This window comes from Heterocephalus glaber, unplaced genomic scaffold (assembly GCF_053883595.1).
Source record: "Heterocephalus glaber isolate CG9 unplaced genomic scaffold, H.glaber_assembly_v1.0 deba00001460, whole genome shotgun sequence".
NCBI lineage: Eukaryota > Metazoa > Chordata > Mammalia > Rodentia > Bathyergidae > Heterocephalus > Heterocephalus glaber.
Window position 1 is genome coordinate 1,521,877 of NW_028258307.1, and position 19,037 is coordinate 1,540,913.

A 19,037-nucleotide genomic window follows, 5' to 3' on the forward strand; every position below is an offset into this window, starting at 1 on the left:
TTTAAGACAAAAAGATGAGTTTAGTGTAAAATGAGTGGGGAGAGGCCTCCAGGATGGGCTGGTGGAGAAAAGGGTTGGTGGACGCCTTCCGCCTCGGCGGGTCCTTCTGACCTCAGGTTCCTGACTTCTGTCCAATGCCGGGTCACGGATCTCCTTTTCTGCCATCTTCAGGACAGTGACAGTCATGACAGTCACCCCCTTTTCCTCGATGTCCCCACTCAGGACTTGGTGTGCCTGCCTGGCATCCGCGGTGGGCTGGCCGTGGCCCCCAGGGAACAGACTGGGGCCCCTGCTGCTTGGAGGCCAAGAGCAGTCTTGGGAGCCCCACGGAGCTAATTCTTCTCTCTGCAGATGGTGTCCCCCTAATCCGCTTGCATTTGTCATAATCCAGCTCTGTTCTGAGGAGCCCACGGGGTGGCGGAGGGTTCTCCGCAAGTGTCCCGCTTGGCACCCGGATGCTGGGGCTGGGACTGCCCAGGGCCTTGAGCCAGGGGGCCACCCTGGCTGCGAGAGAGGCAGTATCCCCCCAGCCTGTCCTGCCTCTGCCAGACATGGCCTGTGCCCAGGGCTCTGGAAGCAGCGCCATGCCCGGCTGCCCCTTGGAGGACGGTGAGTTGGCCGCTGCCTGTCTGGTGGGGTCAGTGTCCCGGGGCAGGGAGTTCCGGCTCTGGGAAATCCCCACAGATGGTGGTGTTGCCTGTGCAGCAGGCTGGCAGGGCTGCAAGGTCGGCCTCTTCCCGCAGCCTGCCCACAGCGGGTCGGGTTGGAACACGGTGCAGCGGGGTTGCAGGTCGCTGCACGCCGATTTATGGGATTTTAACATCGAAGCCCATCTGGTCCTCCCACCTGGACCTGGAGGGCGAACAATGCAGGGGCCGGAGCCAGGGAGGGAGCAAGCCCTCCAGAGGCCACTCCTGGGGCTCCGCAGTGGAAGGCGGGGCCGCCTGGGGCTCTGCAGGCTGGGGACAACTGGGGCGTGATGGGTTTGGGGAGGGGGCAGGTCTGCTTCTCAGAAGTCTCTGAAGAGCCAGGGCAAACGCGGAGTGACAGAATGGGACTCTGGGTCCCTAGAGAGGAGTTTCCCTACCTGCTTCAAGGTTGACATCTGTGCCCTTTCTGCAGCAGAAACTGAGGCTCCGAGAGATGAAGTAGGGAAGGGCCCAAAGCCGAATCGGGTCTGCTTTGTCCATGGTGAGGACCCTCCCTGGTGGTGGGGCAGGGGCTGTCCTGCTGAGGCTCACCGACTAAGGAGCCCAGGTGTGGGGGCCTTGGGGGCTTTGCAGGTCACGGCCAGGGGGCACAGGCCCACTGCAGAGCCTGAGTGCCTCAGTCCTACTCCACCATCCCTCTGCCTCGGCTCTGCGCTCTCCCACTTGGCCACATCCTGTCACTCACCCCTCCCGAGGGTCCCTGCTGCAGAGTGACTGGAAGGGACAAAGGCCACTGCCCCCTGGAGACACAGCCAAGGAGGGGGTTCTGTTGTAGACACCATCCTGAGTGACTGCTGAAGGGCCTGCTTACCTCTTCCAGCTCAGGGGGAGAGACGAGCTACGGCTGTTCTCCGTCTCTGGAAGTTCAGCGTGTGCGTGTACGTGTGTGTGTGGTGTTCGTGTGCATATGCGTGCATATGCGTGTGATTTGCATATGTATATGCACATGTGGTGTGCTCACATGTGCGCATGTGTTGGATAGAGACAGCGTTGTCTCAGCAGTCGCATGCTTCTCGCAGTGCTGGCCAGCTGTGTGGCACTCCGAGCTCTGGGCCTCGGTGTCCCCCTGGGGATGGAGAGGCAGATTAAGGGGCTCTGGGTTTTCCCCAGGACCATGACCCATGCATGCAGTGTCCAGCAGCTTTCCCACCTCCAAGTTAAATAACCCCAGTCCTCCCAACCTTTCCCTGTAAAACACATTTTCCAAGCCTTTAATCATCTTGGTTATTTTCCTCTGAACTCCCTCCAAGAGTCCTGTGTCACTGGATAAGTATGTCGTATAAATGAGTCAGTAAATCAATCTGTCGGCAACAGCTCTTGAGTAACTGCCTGGCTGCTGGAGGTGCAGGGCTGTTACCATCCAACCCCACAGGAGCAAAAAGGGCTTCCACCCTTCTTCAGACCCAGAGTGCATTTGTCCAGCTGTGACCAGAGGCCCTGGGGATACACTCGGAGGACATCACTCCTTTTAATCCCATCGTTCCCCAGAGACCAGGGCCTTCCCCCAACAGTGGCTTTGGGAAACGTTGCTTGTGCACACCAGCCAGGCACCTGCTCTGTGCAGTCCTGCTGGACACTGTGATAGTGATGACGGCAGGCATGGAGACAGCTGCTATCGGAGGAGGACAAGGGGCACAGGGGACAGAGGGTGAAGGGGCCCACACTGGGAGCCAGCAGCGTCAAGGCTGAGATGGGACGTTGGATGTAAGATGCAGTATGATCCATGATGAAGTCAGGAAGCCAGTGGAATTCAGAGGGTGGGAGCCAGGCCTTTACTGAGGAGCGATTTCATCACTCTTTAGCCATGTGAGCCTCAGGCAAATCATCTACTCCTTCTGAGCCCTGAATTCTTTTAAGGGACTAGGGGATGACAGTACCCACCAGGAAGGAATTTTTTAACTTAAAATTTTAAAAACACATTATTCATCCATAATAGTGATACAGAAGAGAGGGTTTTGTTAGGTGAATTCAGAGTGCAAACAACAGACTTGGTCATTTCCACTCCCTCCATCCCTCCCTGGCTCTTCCTTCCCCTCCCCGTATAGGGTTTAAGCTCCTAGTATGTCTGGCACACAGTGGGTGACCTGAAGCCACCTCCCCTCCTTTTCGCTTGTGGATCCTAAAATAATATCCTTCCCTCTTGAAGGACAGTTGTTGTAGTTACTTTTCTCGTTGCTGAGACAAAATACCTGACACCCAGAGTTAAAGGAGGAAAAGTTTATTTAGCTCACAATTTATAAAAGTTTCAGTCCATAATCAGCTGACTCCAAGGCAGGATGGATGGCAGAGGAGAAACAGTCCATGGCAGGCAGAAGGCAGCAAAGCAAGCGAGGGGCGACCACAGCTCCTTCTGTCCCTTATATCTTATCCAGGCTACTTAGGGTGGGCAGCACTCACACCTTTAATCCCAGTGCCCTTGATCCTAGCATTGCACCATGAATTGATCCCAGTGTCACACACTCTAGATTCAGCCACCTTTGAAAAAGCCCCACCTACAGCTGTATGAAGCTTTGGGGGACATCTGGACATGAGCCATAGTAACACTCTTTTATATATTATTTTTCTGGTACTGGAGATTGAACCCAGGGCCTTCTCACTGGGGCCTTTTCAAAGTTTTAAATTTTTTGACAGGGTGTCACTGAATTGCTCGGACATATAGGGTAGCCTTGAATTTACTATCCTTCTACTTCAGCCTCAGAGAGCGCTGGGATTACAGCATGTGCCACCACACCTGGCTAGGCTTTTATTTCTAGTATCTCCTGCACTTCATGAATGTACAGTCTTGGATCAGCAGTGTGAGCTTGTATCTTTATGGCTGGATTCACATTACTTCTTATCTTACCATCAATTTGCTGTTCTGGAAGAATGCTTGATCTTTGATCCAGACCTGTGCTAACCTGGCAGGGAAGTATTAGATACACTGAGTGAGACAGTGCAGAAGGAAAGCAGTGCTTTTCACACTCGAGTGTGCATCAGAGCACCTACCATAGATGTCCTGCCAGTGTGCAGACCGCTAGGCTCTGCTCCCAGCACTTCTGACTCAGTGAGTCTGGGCAGCCAATAGTTGACATCTCTAAGATGAAGCTGGGATCCAGGTCCATGTCTGCAGCCCACAGGGTGAGCCCTGGGGTACAGGAAGAATGTCCCAGAGGTCAGTGGCACTTGGCCAAGCAGCTGGCCCTTCCGTGCCACTTCCTTGTTTGTAAACTTGTACCTTACAGACCAGGTGCACATCTAAAGGTAGTAATTAGACACATTATTTAATAGCACTTTGTAAACTACAAAATGCAATGTGACTATTAATAGCTTAATGTTCCCCTTCAGTTTTAACTTACCTATAAAATGGGGGTGATAATAGTAATTTTTACAAAGATGAGGTGAGATGATCTACATAAAGCACATTGTGAAATATAAAGAACTACAGAATCTTGTTCTTCTAACTACCCTAAGCCTCAATTTCCTCATTCATGATGTGACAGGATGCCCAGCGGGCCCATCCCAGGTGCCAGCCCTGGTCACGTGGGAGCTCGTGGGTACAGATGTGGATCCTGCAAGCTTGTACTGGCAGGCTGGCTGCTGCTGCTCTGTGTACCCCCAGCCCCTTTGGTCAAAGGTGATGTGGGGCTACTGTCACCAGCTAGGATGTGCTGGCTGCACAAAAGAGCTCCCAGCTGAAGGTGACTCTAGTAATGTGGAGTTGGTTATCTCATCAAGCCGGAAATCCAGAGCAGGGTGGTTTGGGGTTGATGAATTCACTTGATGAGTAGACTCTGGCATTCTCTGCTTTCTCTTCCTGGTGACAGTCAAGGCCTAGGAAACACCGACCACCCAGACAGACTTCTGCTGTCCAGCAGGAGGGGGTGTGGGAAAGGCTGGAGGGGAGGCGGCCAAAAGTGTCTGCCAACCCCACTCCCTCTTTCCAGTGGGAATGGTGTCCTGTTGATAATGATCTGCGTATCGGGAGACCTCCCCGGTGATGGGCACATGGCAGGAACCCTGGGGGCTTGGGAGCCCTCCCAAGAGGACGCTGAGCTTCCTAGCGGCCAGAGCCCACATTCCCCTGCAAATCCGCTGTATCCGGTGGGGTGAGCAGGGTGTTGGGGTCATGTGATGCCCTGGCCCCTGAGGATTCACAAGTGAGCTTCGTCGTGTTTTCCCTGAGTGTGGTGCAGCTCTGGCACCTGCAGGAAGCCCTTGACCAGGACCCAAGGGCCAGGGCCAGAAGCTCAAAGGTCTTTGTTGTGGGATCGGCTTGCTGGCACCTGGGAAAGTTGCATCTGTAGGTGTCTGACTCATCCTCCTCTGGGAGAGCAGTGGATCCACCAGAGGGGTGGATTCAGGATTTCTGAAAAGCCCACCTGAGCTTCTTTCCCCCTGGGCCTGGGTGTGGCTCACAGCCCTGAGAACCCTCGGGGTGTCCCTAGAGCAGGCCTGTGCAGGACCCAGGAGGTGCAGGGCTGTGCGTTGCGGGCATGCTTGGCAGTGGTGACCTCCCTCAGGGAGTCCCTAGCCTCACCTCACTGGCAGGAACCAGGCAGCAAGTGCGAGGGCAAGTGGACCCCTTACCCTTCCGGTGCAGAGCTCCTACTGCAGGAGATGGGGCCGTGCTGCCCCACCGCTCTGCGCAATGCTCATTTGCGAAGCCCGAAAGTGGCCGTCAGAGCTTGGCGGGTGGGCGGGTGGTGCCCGGGCCACTGGGCTTCACAGCCGGCATCTCAGGTGTGTTGATGCCCAGCCAGCCTGCAGCATGTTAAAAATGAGGAGCCTGGAGTGCAGGGCCGAGGGGGTCTCACTGAAAAGCAGTCGCAGGTATCAAGCAGCAGAAAATAGTAAATGTTTGTGAGGATGCGGAGGACTGAAGCCCCCATGCTGTGGGTGGGAGTGAAAAGAGGTGGCCTCTGTGGACAACTATGTGGAGCATCCTCGAAAAGGCAACGAGACTCCCCATGAGTTCCAGCAATCAGCCTTCTGGGACTTGCCCCTGAGACGGCAAAGCATGGGCCGGGATAGATGTCTGCACTGTCATGTTCATGGCAGCGTAATAGCCCAACAGCCAAAGGTGGAAACCAGCCTCATGTCTGTGAAGGGAGGAGTGGGGATCCAAACATAGGCTTCCATGTATCACTCTGCCTCGGAGAGGAAGGAGCACAGACACCTGCCACAACATGGATGGACCCAGAGGACATCATGCAGTGACATAAGCCAGGGACAGGACAAACTCTGAGTGATTCTCTGGTATGAGGCCCTAGTGCAGGAAAACTGACAGAGACAAAAGGCAGCACCAGCACAGGGCCGGGGATTTAGCTCAGTGGTTCCACTGCCTGCCTCAAAAGCACAAGGACCCAAGTTCGATCCCCAGCACGGGAGCTGTTGGGGCAGGGAAGAGGCTGGGCGTTAGGGTGGGAGGGAGAGTCCCGGAGACGGATGACGTTCACCGAACAATCAAGCGGGAGTACTTGGTGCTTCCCAAATACTTTAAGATGGTGCATTTTGTTTTGATTACTATGATTTCAAAAACCAAAAAGACATTGGCAAGGCAGTGGCGGAGGAGGAGCCGGGCCACCGTGGAGTCTTCCTGGTGCTCGGCCAGCTGCACAGGGAGCGCTGCAGGCCTGGCTCTCCTCTGCCCCACTTCCTTGCAGCCCTGCCTGCATCTGCAGCTTGAGTCGCAGCTCCCTCCTGAGCTGCTGCGGACTCAGGGGGCTTCACTCTTCAGCCTCCGTTTCCTCCTCCCAGCACAGCAAGGGGAACCGGGTGGCCTGGGTGTCAGGCAGCTCCGCCCAGCCTTCCCACGGCCCCTGCTCTTCCTGTGCCACCAGGTCCTCGTCCCTGTCCCAGACCGGACCCCAGGCACCAAGAGGCAGGGACGGCTCTGTCTTGTTCTCTTGGGGCTGTGGACTTGGAGGGCCAGCGAGGGGACACAGAGTGGCCACAGTCACACCACTCCTCGCTTTTGGCCTGGCTGACCTGCCCATGGCAGTGACGTCCCACCCGCTTCTGCACCCCCGGGGCCCCGGCTAACCCGACAGCCGGTTCCTTTCTGTGGAGTGGGGTTTGGAGGACCTGGGTAGTGACCAAACCCCTGCTGATGAGCATCTATGTGGTATTGAGGACCAAAGTTTGGGAACCATAGAAGACTTCTTATAGAAGTGAATCTACATGTTCATATATGTCCTATTGTTTTAGGTTTCTTTCACATCTCCAAAAGAATTTAAAACATGGCAGAAATCTAAGAGTGTGAGGTCCGTGTGTGGGGTCACTGAAGTTGTGTCCAACCATCTTAAAATAAGTGGCCGTTAGTTCAAAATTCGGTCACGTGGTCGTCAGTGTTGTACACATGGAGGAGCCACTTGGCTGGGTTTCACCTCGACTGGAGCAGCAGTCCCTGGCCTCTCAGAGTTGTCATCCACACAGGAGGTACAGGGGACAGTAGGTGGCACCTGCTGGGTAGGGCTCTGTCACGGTGCAGTCAGAGCTGGCCCTGGCCGCCAGCTGCACGGCATCCTCAGGGAAAGTGGGAGTAAAGTACTCAGCCGCAGGTACTTTGTTAGAATGGTGGATAGAGCTTAGCCAGCCAGTGCAAGAGGTAGAGGCCTTGCTCTGGCTTTCCTGATGGAAAGATCTAGAGCACTGAACAGATTAGCCAAGGGCCAGAGAGGGAATGGGCTGCTTCCCAGGCCTCTGTCCACGCATGCTTTGGCTTCACCTTGACCTGTCACTGTCAGCCAGCACATTCTGGCCATGGTTAAGGGCAGGGGGTGGCCTGGGGTGGACAAAGCAACCCAGGGCAGCTGTGGCCTGAAAGCTGTGGCTCTTGGGATTGGTGGACTCCTCAGGGACCCTGGTTCATCTATGTCACTTTTGGGAGAAGAAACGGAAGTTTAGATGCATCTTTAGATGCAGTCCCTGGGGCCATGAGGACCAGCACCTGGGTCACTGGGTCCAGCCCTGAGTAGCCAGCCCTATGGCGCCAGTGCCTGGTCCCTTCCCGGAGCTGGGCCAAGCTGGGCAGCAGCCGGGAGCACAACGCCAGCTTCCCCAAAGGCAGGACCGGGCTGATGCTCTCAGGACCCAACCTGGCCTTCGTCACATCCCAGCCTCTCCCTGCCAGTGCACACCCTGGTAACAGGCACTGGAAACCTTCTGCTCACTGGCCCCATCTCCTGGCCTCCCTCCACCCACCCTGGCCACATCTGCCAGTGTGAGACAGACTGAGCCCAGTTTTAGGGTGCTGGCTTTGTAACTTGGTTTCTGGTAACATCCAGGTGCTTCTACCTTCTGAATTTTCATGCATCTATCAACGTGTTCCTGGAGCCAGGTGCCTTGCTACACACCACTACCTGCTCAGGTGACAGGAGCGAGTGAGCCCCCAGGTGAGAAAAGAGTGATTCTCCAGCCCTCACGTTGGGGCACTAGCAACACCGAGACCTTCTGGGTGCAGGGGTTGGGTTTCCATCTGGCAGGGGCCAGCCTTCTCCAGACTCTGCTACCAGGCAAAGGGGAAGACAGCTGCTGCTGCTGCTGCTGCTGCTCCTCCTCCTCCTCCTCCTCCTCTGATGCTGCTCAAGCATCGAGCATCCCCTCACCACAAGGATGCATAGCCCCATCCATATCCCTCCCACCCCACTCCCTCTGTAGCCTCTGGCACCCACTAACCCATCCTCCTTTCCTATGGTTTTGCCCGTTCCAGAATGTTGTGTAAACAGAATGGCAGAGCACGTAACATTTTGTGTCCACTGCGTGGTGCGTGTCTTCAGCTTGCTCCTGTTTCCTGCTGACTCGCATTCCGTGGTGTCTAGGACCTACCCTTTGCTCAAGCTCCCATTCTCCTTAGCAGGACCTCTGACGTTTCCAGTCCCTGGCAGGAAAGCTGCTCCGAGTTCTTGTGTCCAGTTTTTTTTTTGTGTGTGTGTGTGTGTGTGTGTGTGTGTGTGTGTAACCTGAGTCTTTCATAATAGAAAAACATCTTAGTATTTCATGAAGTACGAATTCTGTTAGCTGAAAAGTTTCCTTAGGTAAGGGGTTCACTCTGGGATTATTAGGGTACGCAAGGCTCCCTGTCAGGAGGTGCTGCTGCTAAGATAAGAGAACAGAGTGAAGCCATTTGGATCATGCAGCTCTACTTCCTGGGCTCCCGTCTATCTCCCTCCAGTCTAAAATCTCCCGGCCTGCCAGTTTTTAAACTTTCTTTCCTGCCATGGGTATTGTTCCCAGTTGGATTAATTTTTGATGATATTTTGGAGTAGAATAAAGTAGAACCAAAAGGCAAACAAACAAGCAACCTGACCACTCTCTTTTGGACCCCTACAATAAACACATCCCAGGAAACATTCCCCCAGTGCCTTCCCCTTAAGGAGGAAAGCTTCTCAGGGCCTTTGCTAGTGCTGTACCTTCTACTGCACATGCTTTTCATTCCATGTTGGCCAAGTTCAATGCCATTCATTTGTCAGATTTGCTGTGTGGGGATCTGGTCACAAAGGCAATCTAAGAAGAGTTGGGTCACGTTTTCTCTGAGATCATGAACGAGGCTCACGCTAGGGTGCTCCAATAACACAGCATTAGCTACGTGTTTAACACAGCAAGAGGCAAAGGGGAAGAGGAGGACATGTTCACACAGTCAGCCCAGAAGCACGTTACTGCAGCACTGGGTGGTACAATGCTTGGATTTCCCTCTCAGATGCATGGAGGCACGAACCTTTCCCAGCAGGGTGGGGTGGCAGGGGCCAGACTGAGGGGGAGCACAGGGCCTCCACTGAAGACAGCTGCTGCTCTCTCAGAGCAGAGTGAAGTCTCTGACCCACGGCCCAGCTCCTGCTGTACCATTAATTTGCTAAGCAGCTAATGGGCTCCCTTTGTCCCCTCTCCTTTGTCCTCAGCTCTGGTCCCAACAACTCCAGCTCTCCAACAATTTCAGTAAAGAAAAAAGGGAGAGAATCTAGGATTGCAGTTCTCCCTTTAGTGGTTTTTTGCAAGTGCAAGTGACTCCAATTCCTGCTTTAGCCCTCAGCCTCCGTGGGGAGCAGCTGTTGGTGCTTCTGAGTCTACTTCTATCGTCAAGGTCAACCCGACTGGTTTCCTTTCTCGGGGGCCCTCGGTGGGGTCACAGGGCCTGCAAACACACCAGGATGGGAGTCTTTTTGCGTGGGTGAATGTAGCCAGCAGTGCCTGGTTCATGCAAGTCTCGGTGCAAATCAGACCTGCAACTCCCAGAACAGGAGCCTCGCTGCATGGGGTCAGCGGGCATTAGCAGTTGTCCTTTCTCCTGTGGACTTAGGCCATGTTCCTTGGGGTGGATGCACCTGCCCAAGGCTCCCCTGTGCAGCCCACCACCTCCCACCATCATCCGCTCGGGGCTGCAAGCAGGAGGGTGAGGCTGTCCCAGGATCCAGCTCCTTATCGGGAGGATACAGAGCTCTGAAAATCCCCCACCCCCAGAGTCCCTGCTTCCTTTTGGATCTCAGAGCATCTTTTGATCTTGAGCCTAATCCCTTCTTCCTCTCCCTCTTCCTACTCCCCCCTCCCCTTTCCTCATCCCCACCGACTTAGGGAAATAAACTCCGGTGTGGGAGATAAGTCACCACATATAACAGCCGCATTAACTCCTTCTTGGCAGAGAAGCTCAGCCTGCTGCCCCTAGCAACCCCTTGGCTGCATCCCGCAGCTGCCAGTGTGCGTGGGTCTTCTTAACTCTGTTTCCGTTGCTAAGTTTACCCCTCTATTTAATGCTGAAACAGCTTAGAGGAATTAACTGGCCCTCCTATGATGCTGCACACACAGTAGGCATCATTGTATTCAGGGCCCAACTGGCTTGATGTGGGGGCATTAGGTAAATAGCAGAGGACCACATGCTTGACTCTGGGACCCAGGGTGCTGTCACCCCGAGATCAGAGGCCAAACCTGGAGGGCTAGGGGTGCAAAGCTCTGCTCAGAGGGAGGCTGCTGAGGGGACTGCCCGGGATGGCTGAGTTCCCTTCACCCACAAGGACACCCAGTGGCATCTGTCACCTCTTTGAGCTCATGTTCTTTTTTTTGTTTTTCAGTAGTAGGGACTGAACTCAGGGCCTTCACACTGAGCTACCACCCCAGGCTCTTCTTAAAATTATTTTGTACTTTGAGCCAAGGTCTCACTAAATTGCTAACTTGCCCAGGCTAGGTGTGAACTTGTGATCCCCCTGCCTCAGCCTCCCTGAGTGTGAGGATTACAGGCCTGCACCACCATGCCTGGGCTTATGATCTTTTTATCTAAGGGCTACCTGTCTCTCTCTCTCTCTCTCTCTCTCTCTCTCTCTCTCTCTCTCTCTCTCTCTCGGGGGCACCTGCAGGGACAGCTTGGAGAGTGGGGGCAGTGCTTCGTAGGCTGCCAAGGGCAACCCCAAACAGCGCCCTGTTGTCCTGGCCTCAGATCCGGTAGTGTAAGGCTGGTCTGGGCTCAGGAGCTGTCTCAGGGAGCCTAGTGGACCAGCTCACTCTCATTCTGGTTGTTCCCGCTCCATCCAGGAGCCACCAGGGCCCAGGCAGCCCCAGCAGCGTGAGGAGTCTGTTCCAACTCACCGGGCATCGTCCGGCGGCTCAGTTCCCCGTAGCCAAGTGTGTTTCTGATTGCCTGACCTCTGACCCCCTGCAGCTGGATTATCAGATGTGGCTTTGGGGAATGAGCTTGTTTATAATGCTGGAGACAAAGGGAGGAAGCCAGAGCCTAGAAACAGCAGTCCTTCCTGTGGCCCCAAGCCTTTCATCCAGCCCAGAGCTGGGAAGGTGGACCTGGTCCTGAGCTGAGGGGGAGGGGTCGAGGAGCCCTCCCCCATCCCGCCACACCCCCCCGCCAGGTGGCCTGGGCCCAGGGAGTGAATTCACTCATCCAAGCTTCGCTGCCGCAAAGGGCAGTGCTAAGACCTTGCAGGCACCCAGCTGGCCCCAAAGCTGCTGTCCCGGCCTCCTGCAGGCATCTCCACACCACCAACAAAGCCCAGATCACCTGCCCCAAAGCGCAGAGATGTTGGCCTCCCACAGCCCTTGCTGTAGACACAGAAGGTGTGAGCAATGGCAGGATCCACAGCATCCTTGAGTGCGAGTAACTCCTTTTACAGAGGAGGAAACTGAGGCACAGGAGATCAAGTGATCTGTCTGCATCCACATAGCATTAAGTGTCTTGTGCTGCGGGTCACCTGCAGGGCCGCAGAGTCCCTGAGTAGGATGGGTGAGGGGTGGAGAGCCAGACGGGCCCGGAGCCCTGTCACCCAGGGATGGAGGACAGTCAGGTTTATTCCCCCGGGGTGACCTGGCCCACGGGCTCCCTGGGGGTCTCCCTGCGCCTGCAGATGCCGCGCATCCTCTCAGGGGGTCTGCAGCAGACTGAAGTGCTGTGAGAAGGGCAGAGGCCCCCACATCCTCTCACTGCTCGCCCCACCTGCTCCCGGCAGCCACAGAGCTGCGGAAGGGGAGGGGAGAGGAGCGGGAGCCTGGGAGATCAAAGGCTTCCCCTCCTCAGAGAGCAGGGCAGGGCGGTGAGGCGCCTCCCGCCCAGGAGCTGCCGCCCCGCCCCCTCTCTCCCCGGGACACAGACCTGGAGGGTGCTAACGGGCCTTTGCAGGGTGCAGGAGGCATGGACCCCTCCAGTCACATGTTTTCTGGCTGGCGCCTCACGCAGTGCTGCATCTCCCAGATGGGCTGGGAGCGGCAGGCACAGTGCAGAGAGGACCAAGGGTCAGCAGGGACCCACCAAGGCTTCGCGCGCTGAAACTGAGCTCAAATTGTGAGGCATCAAAAGGGTGGCCCTCGATCCCACAAGGGCATCTAGAGGAGGTGTCATGGGGGGCCTTGAGGAGGATGAGCGGAGGCCCTCGGGGTGGGGCCCCCTGATTGAATCCTGGTGGCTCCCTAAAAAGAGGGAGGCCCAGAGGGGACACTCATGTTCCTGTCCCTGGCCATATGATTCCCTGTGCTGTCACGGGACAATGCCAGACCAAAGGCCACCACCAACCTTGACCTCTAGAACATGAGCCTCCAGAACCTCTTTCCTCAGTAAAGTATTCCAGCCTTGGGTGTTTTGTGACAGCAGCAAAAACAGACTAGCCTAGGACTTCTAACTGCCCCAAGGGCCCCTCTTGGAGGAGCTAGAATCACGGGCCACTGAGGTTCAAGTGTCACCTGGAGAGTCCCTTGTCCTCCACTTTTCAGACGGGAAACCAAGTTCCGGGGAGGAGAGGTGGCTTCCTCAAGGACGCGTGTTAGCTGGTGGCAGAATTAGAAGACGGTCTAGTCTTCCTGCTCCTCGGCCTTTATTGGTTTTTCCCCAAAGTTCAATTGCTCCGCACATTTACTATTCTCAGCCTCTGTTAGTAGAGCAAAGAGGAGACAAAAGCACATACTCAACATAGGTCCACAAGTTGCATCGCAGGAAGAAAGAGACCCGGAAGAGCCAACAGTGTACTGGGGTCCTGGCGGATGCATTTTTAGAGGAGACGGGTTCTGATTCCCCGTGGCCAGGTGCTGGAGGATCAGAGAGGCTGGGATTGTTGGTGACCTTGAGGAGGGGGCACCTGCCTGGGAGGAAGAGCCGCAGTCCCTGGAGGGGGTGCCGCTCTGCCTGCAGGCCCCAGGTCAGGGGTGCTGGCGGCTCCGGTGTTTCTGGCAGGACAGCTGTCACCACGCTGTTAGCTATTTCCTGCTGGGATGTCCTCCGAGTCCAGCAGGCACCCGGGGTGTCCCGCAGCTCCAGAGAGTGGCACCCAGGCAGCGCCAGTTGCTGAGGTGGAGCTCGGCAGCCACAGACACCAAGTCCTCTCGCACCGCAGTGCCAGATCCCCACCCTCCAGCTCTGGCTCTTGTGCACCCCTTGTGCTAATCCTCCCAGACTCCTCCGAGTACAGGAGTTCAGTTCCCTGCCAGTGCCTTCAAGACGCTGAGGAAGGTGAGGTGGTCCTCGGAGAGCTGCTCTTCCCAGGGCCCACGAGCCACAGCATCTCCCTGCTCTTTCCCGTGGTGCTGTGCTTCCTGGGTCCCTGGGGGTCCAGGGCTTCTGAGCTGAGAGGGGCAGTGGTCATCTTAGCAGTGGGAGGAAGGGAGAGAGGATGCGATCCTCGCACGCCCCATGGGATGTGGAAATGCCCGAGAAGCCGTGGCTCACCAAGGAGCAAGGGTCCCTGTGATCTCAAGCACAGGTCTGGAGAACTTTCCAGGTAACATAGGGGGTGCCCTGGGGCCTTCCTGGGACCATGGGGTCCTCTGCCTGCATTCAGTAGGGTCCTCTGGAGCATTTCTGGGGCCGAAGCGCAATCCATGTCCACAGGGAAATCACTGGTGTCCTGGCCAGCGTTTCCTTGGGTTGCAAGCTGACAGGATTTGGACTGTGCTATGGTTTGGAAGAGTTTTGTGTCCAAAGTTTCACATGGTGGAAGTTTGACCCCCCTGTGGTGGCATTAAGGGCAGTGGGACGTTTAAAATGGGGCTTGTGCGAGGGAAACAGTTCACTGATGGTGCTGCTCTTGCAGGGGACAGATGTGGTTCACATGGAGCCCTGGTCAGTTCTCTTGAGTGGGTGGTTATGGCCCAAGGTGGCCCAGCTTCCTGTCGCATTGCATGCTCTCCCTCTCACCACTGTCTTCCTCAGCTGTCATCCACCATCACAGGACACAGCCAAGGGGCTGGAACAAGGGCCAGATGACCCTCGGACTGTCCACCTGCCAAACTGTGAGCTGAATCACCGAAGTCCCGAGTGCCCAGCTTCAGGACTTTGTCATGGTGGAAGCCTCCCCTGTCACACCCCAGCCATTGCTGTCCCTGCTGGACACGGCTGCAGAGTGTCAGGCTCTGATCCACCTGTGTCTCCTCCTAGTTCTCTCCCACTGGTCTCTGTGCTGAGCTCACTGTCACAGTGACCCTGAGGCCCGGCCCAGCACACCTGAGAAGTGAGGGTGGGAACCTGGGCCACTGTCAGCTCCCAGCCCTGCGTGGGGAGGGGTGAGTAGAAACTGACTGAGGGCAGAGCATTTCATGGGATGGGGGAGTCACTCTGAGCTGCAGATACTGTCAGAGCCATTATGAGGTCCTAGAAGTCTTGCAGCTCCTCACAGTGACTGCAGGGACCCTCTATTAGCTGGCCTTCAGAGTGAGAATCAGATGATTCTTGTATCCAATGAATATTCATTTCTTTACTCATTTAGCCATTCCACAAACATTTTCTGAGCACCCACAATGTACCATGCACTGTTCTATGCACTAGGAACCCAGAACACATAGGGTGACCTGGTCTTCACCTGGCCAGGTAGGAGACATAGCCCAGGCCTTCTTTGGCAGGATGTAAGTCACCTGAGTTCTGGGGACAGGGATAGTGGGGTGCAATGGAGCATCCCAGCTTTGAACTGTAGGCAGAGGCAACAGCAGAAATCAGGATGCTGGGTTGAACGGCTGTTGACCGTCAACTAGAGAGTTAATGGCTCCTGGCTGGTGCTCTGTCACCACGTCCTCCTGGGTCACAACCATTCCACCCTGCAGGGACTTCTGTCTCTGCTGCAGCCACGCACGATTCATGACTGCTTCTACCCATGTCCCCAAGGAGAAAAGGCTGGCACGGAATGTTCTCGAAGGAAGGTTCTGTCTCCATCCCAAGGAAGGGACGTGGAGTAGCAGGGCACTAAGCTGTAGCTACACCTAGGCAGGGAGACATAGGGTGGCTTAGGCCACACACTAGACCAGGAGCCTGCTGTGAGGACACCACCTCCCTGCTGGGGCCGCCCCTCTCCTGTCTCTTTCCTTCCGCATCCAACTGACCCACCATCCTCTGGCAGCCTCTCAGGCCCCCACCCTGGCTACCCGCCCGCTGTGAACTGCATGATGACAAAACGACAACAACATTCTCAAGGAAATGAGCTGCTCTGTGCCCGGAAGCCACAGTGGTGCAGGAGAGAAGGCTGGGAGGAATCCGTGCTGCTCCCATGGAACCAATCCAAATCTGGCTCCCTTCCTGTGGGGCTCCAGAACCTCTTGGGGGCTGGGGTCCCCGGTTTTCCTGCACCAGGAACAGTGCACCCTCTGCTGCCTCCAAGCAGCCCTCTTTGTGCACTGAGGCAGCGCCACAGAGCAGCAGGGCCAGAGCCTGAGCGTGGCAGTGACCTCATCTCTGCCTCTGAGGAAATGGAGGCCAGGGTGTGGGGGAAGCGTGGGACTTTTCCAAGCCACCGGCTCCTCCTGGTTCAGGGGGTTTCCCAGCCTTCGCCCTCTACTCCTCGGAGGAACTGTAGGAAGAGTTGAGCTAATGCTCATGCATGTATCACTATACACTTACTTCGGGCTCCGCCCTTGCTCCTCACAGGCCCCCGGCCCCTTCTGGGTGTTCTTGGCTGAGCAAAACATCGCAGCCCGGTTGTGCTCTGATGTCAACCATGGCTCCCAACTGTGGCAGCTGCTTTTCCCTCCACACCCTCAGGGCCTTCAGTCCAGCACTGGGGCGCCTTCTCCACACAATTAAGGGCCCGCCAGCAAGGCAGCTGCAGCCCCATGCTGCCCTCAGCCCTGCTCCGTGGTGCATGCCTCCTTCCTATGCCACAGGCCATGCAGAAGTCTTGCCCCTGCTCTGACTGCAGTAACCGGGTCCCCCCTTTCACAAACCTTGGCCTAGACTTAGCATCACAGTCAGCAACCGTGCCCTGTGTTAGCACAGTGGTCTCAGCGCTGGCTGGGAATCACTTCGGGTGAGTCATGGTTTGGACACGCAGTGTCCCCCAAAAGGCTCCCTGAGTTGTTCGGGGCTTTGGGAGAGTGACTGCTGCTAAGATCATATTTGATGGCTTTAGTGGGGGTCTTTTGAAGAGAATGGATCACAGGCTGTGGCCGTGGGAGCTATATCTGGTCTCTGGCCCACTCCTCTCTTGCTGTCTTTCTCCCTCTCTGCTTCCTGGTTGCCAGGAGGGGAGCAGCCCTGTTCTTCCACACCCCTGCACCACCGTGTTTCTGCCTTACCTCAGGCCCACAGCCGTGGAGCCAGCTGACCCTGAGCTGAACCTCCTGAAACCGTGAGCCCAGATAAGCCTTTCCTTCTCCAGGTTGATTTGTGTCCGGCATTCTGTCACAGGGACGGAAAGCTGACCAACCCAGGGAAGTGAACAATAAACAGAGTAAAGAGGAAGTACTAAAAAGTTGATTGGAAGCAGTGCTTGAGCCTCAGCACAAACCAAGGGGCTGAATCCCTGAAGGTGAAGTTGGCACGTCCACCCTTTAGTCGCAGCTGTGGGGGCCTCGTTCTGCACCCCTAGGGTGGAGTTCATGCCAGCCACACCCACCCTTCGCTGATGAAGACAGATCTCCCCTGGCCTGGCAGTCACACCCACTCTGATCCCCTTGATTAGGTGGCACAGATGCACTGCTGTACTTGCAGAGGCTCCGGGATTTTTTCATTACCGTGTTTATACGCACACAGTCTCAGCCAGTTCTTCGACACTGAGCTGTTTTATTTGTTGTATAATTGATACAGAACTGCACATAGTTAATATGTGCAACCTGATGAATTTGGTCTTATGAACAAGCACCCATGACACCATCATCCAGTCAAGGGAACAGACACACAGACGTCCCTGCAGCCCCCTTGGGTCCCGTGGGGCCGCTGGCCGACTGGCTGGTGTGTGTGTGGTGGGAGTGTGGCCCTGCAATTACTGAGCTGACCTAGGTCTCCAGGACCCGTGGTGGCCAGTTTTACAACATACACAATTTCCACCATTTCACGCTGAAGGGGTTTTGCGGTCCCAGGGACATGGCCCTTTCTTGCATGTTTTAGATTTTCTCTTAGTGAAGAAGGCTGTCTCTTCTAGCCTTGTTATGTGGCACGTTGGCCACTTGCTGGGTTCTGACTGGGTGATGCTTTGGCCTGGGTGTTTCCTTTTCTCTGTGGCTCACGTCTTCTTTTCCTCATCCTGCAGGCTGGAGAACACCCTGCAGACAGCCTTGTCCCTTCTACAGCCTTGCAAGGCTCAGCTGGGACCATCATGTCAGGAAGCTCCCCTCCCTAGGATGGGACCATGTTTCCAACCACTGGATTTGTTACCAATTGGTTGAGGGTTCTTTGCTCAGTTCAGATGGAAATCATGGACAGGCACAGTGTATCCATGTTAGTGTTAGCAGCCCTGCGCTTTGAATGCCAGCAGCTATCATCTCTTAGCGTTAGCAGCTCTCCTCACAGCTCAGAGCCACAACTACCAGCATGGCTTGAGAACAGTTCTGGACACCAGGGATGGAAGCCTCTGGCAATTCTCCCCTGCTCTCTGTTGTTCTCTGCTTGCTACCACTCTCAGTGTTACCAGTCCCAGCTGCCAGCCACTTTTGATGACAGGCAACTTGGGTGTCACCAGCTTTAGTGTAACCAACTCAGCCTGCTCTACTTGAGACAGAAATCACAAATAGACAAAAGGTACCATCCTAGACTTTATTAGGACTTACGTTGCAGCATAAAGGAGAATAGCACATGTACTGACACCATCAGGCCCATGGTCACCCCAGAACAAGTGTTAAGACCTCTCCGGGGAGTAGGTCTCAGCCTGGGCTCCCTGGCTCCCTGGGGGCCTCTGTGGGTGCACTTGCAGGCCCAGTCCCAGAAACTGTACACAGTACCTTGTGTGGATAGCCGTGGAGAGGGGTTGTCCGTGTCCGTGGTTTTCACCATGATTGTGAAAGGAAGCGAGGTATTCCCTGGACGTGGGAAGAACTAACGCCTGTGGCAGTTTCTCGGGCAGTCTCCCAGGCTCAGGGTTATCGTTTGTTGCACAGCCACCCATGCAAGCTTCTCTCACAAGTGCCTGGTACAACCCTGGCAGCCTTTATGCAGCACAGCATCTCTGTTTTCCAGTCACAGTAAGTAACAGGGGATGGAGAAGTCCGGGAGTGAGCCCAAGCCAGGGGGTAGGTGCTGGCAGGGAAGGGTGGGCCCCAGAGCCTGGCACCCTCCAGATCTAGCTGCCCACTCATGTGCCAAAGGGTGAGGACAGGGTGGTTCTGTGTTCTTCCCTGAGTGCTGAGTTCTGTGGAGCAGAAGCAATCTCACCCAGCAGGTGGTCGTGTTTGACGATAGGCTGCTTCTGCCTGTCAATCAGGTGTGCCTTGGTTCTGCACCCCGCCCCCCAGGGCCTGAGGAGTGCAGCCCTTCAGGGTCAGCTTGGCATGGGCTGCAGGAAGCCCTCCTGCCCCAGGCACCTTTGGTAAAGGGCAGTTCATGGCAGGCCCTCCTTTTAAAGTTTTTATGATTATATTTTATGGTTCTTTTGTTGTAAAATGCACGTAATATAACATTTACCATTTTAACCATTTTTAAGTGTACAGTTCACTGGCAGTAAGTGCATGCCC

The 19,037-nt window shown here is 55.5% G+C and overlaps 1 protein-coding gene across 1 annotated transcript in view; it reads left to right on the forward strand.

The window, feature by feature from the left end:
• The first annotated feature begins 551 nt into the window (after nucleotides 1–551).
• Nucleotides 552–19,037, forward strand: part of Rp1l1 (RP1 like 1) — a 38,269-nt gene continuing 19,783 nt past the window's right edge. Inside the window, 1 exon segment of the mRNA XM_087216730.1 lies at nucleotides 552–609. Within this exon segment, the coding sequence (XP_087072856.1) occupies nucleotides 552–609 (58 nt within the window).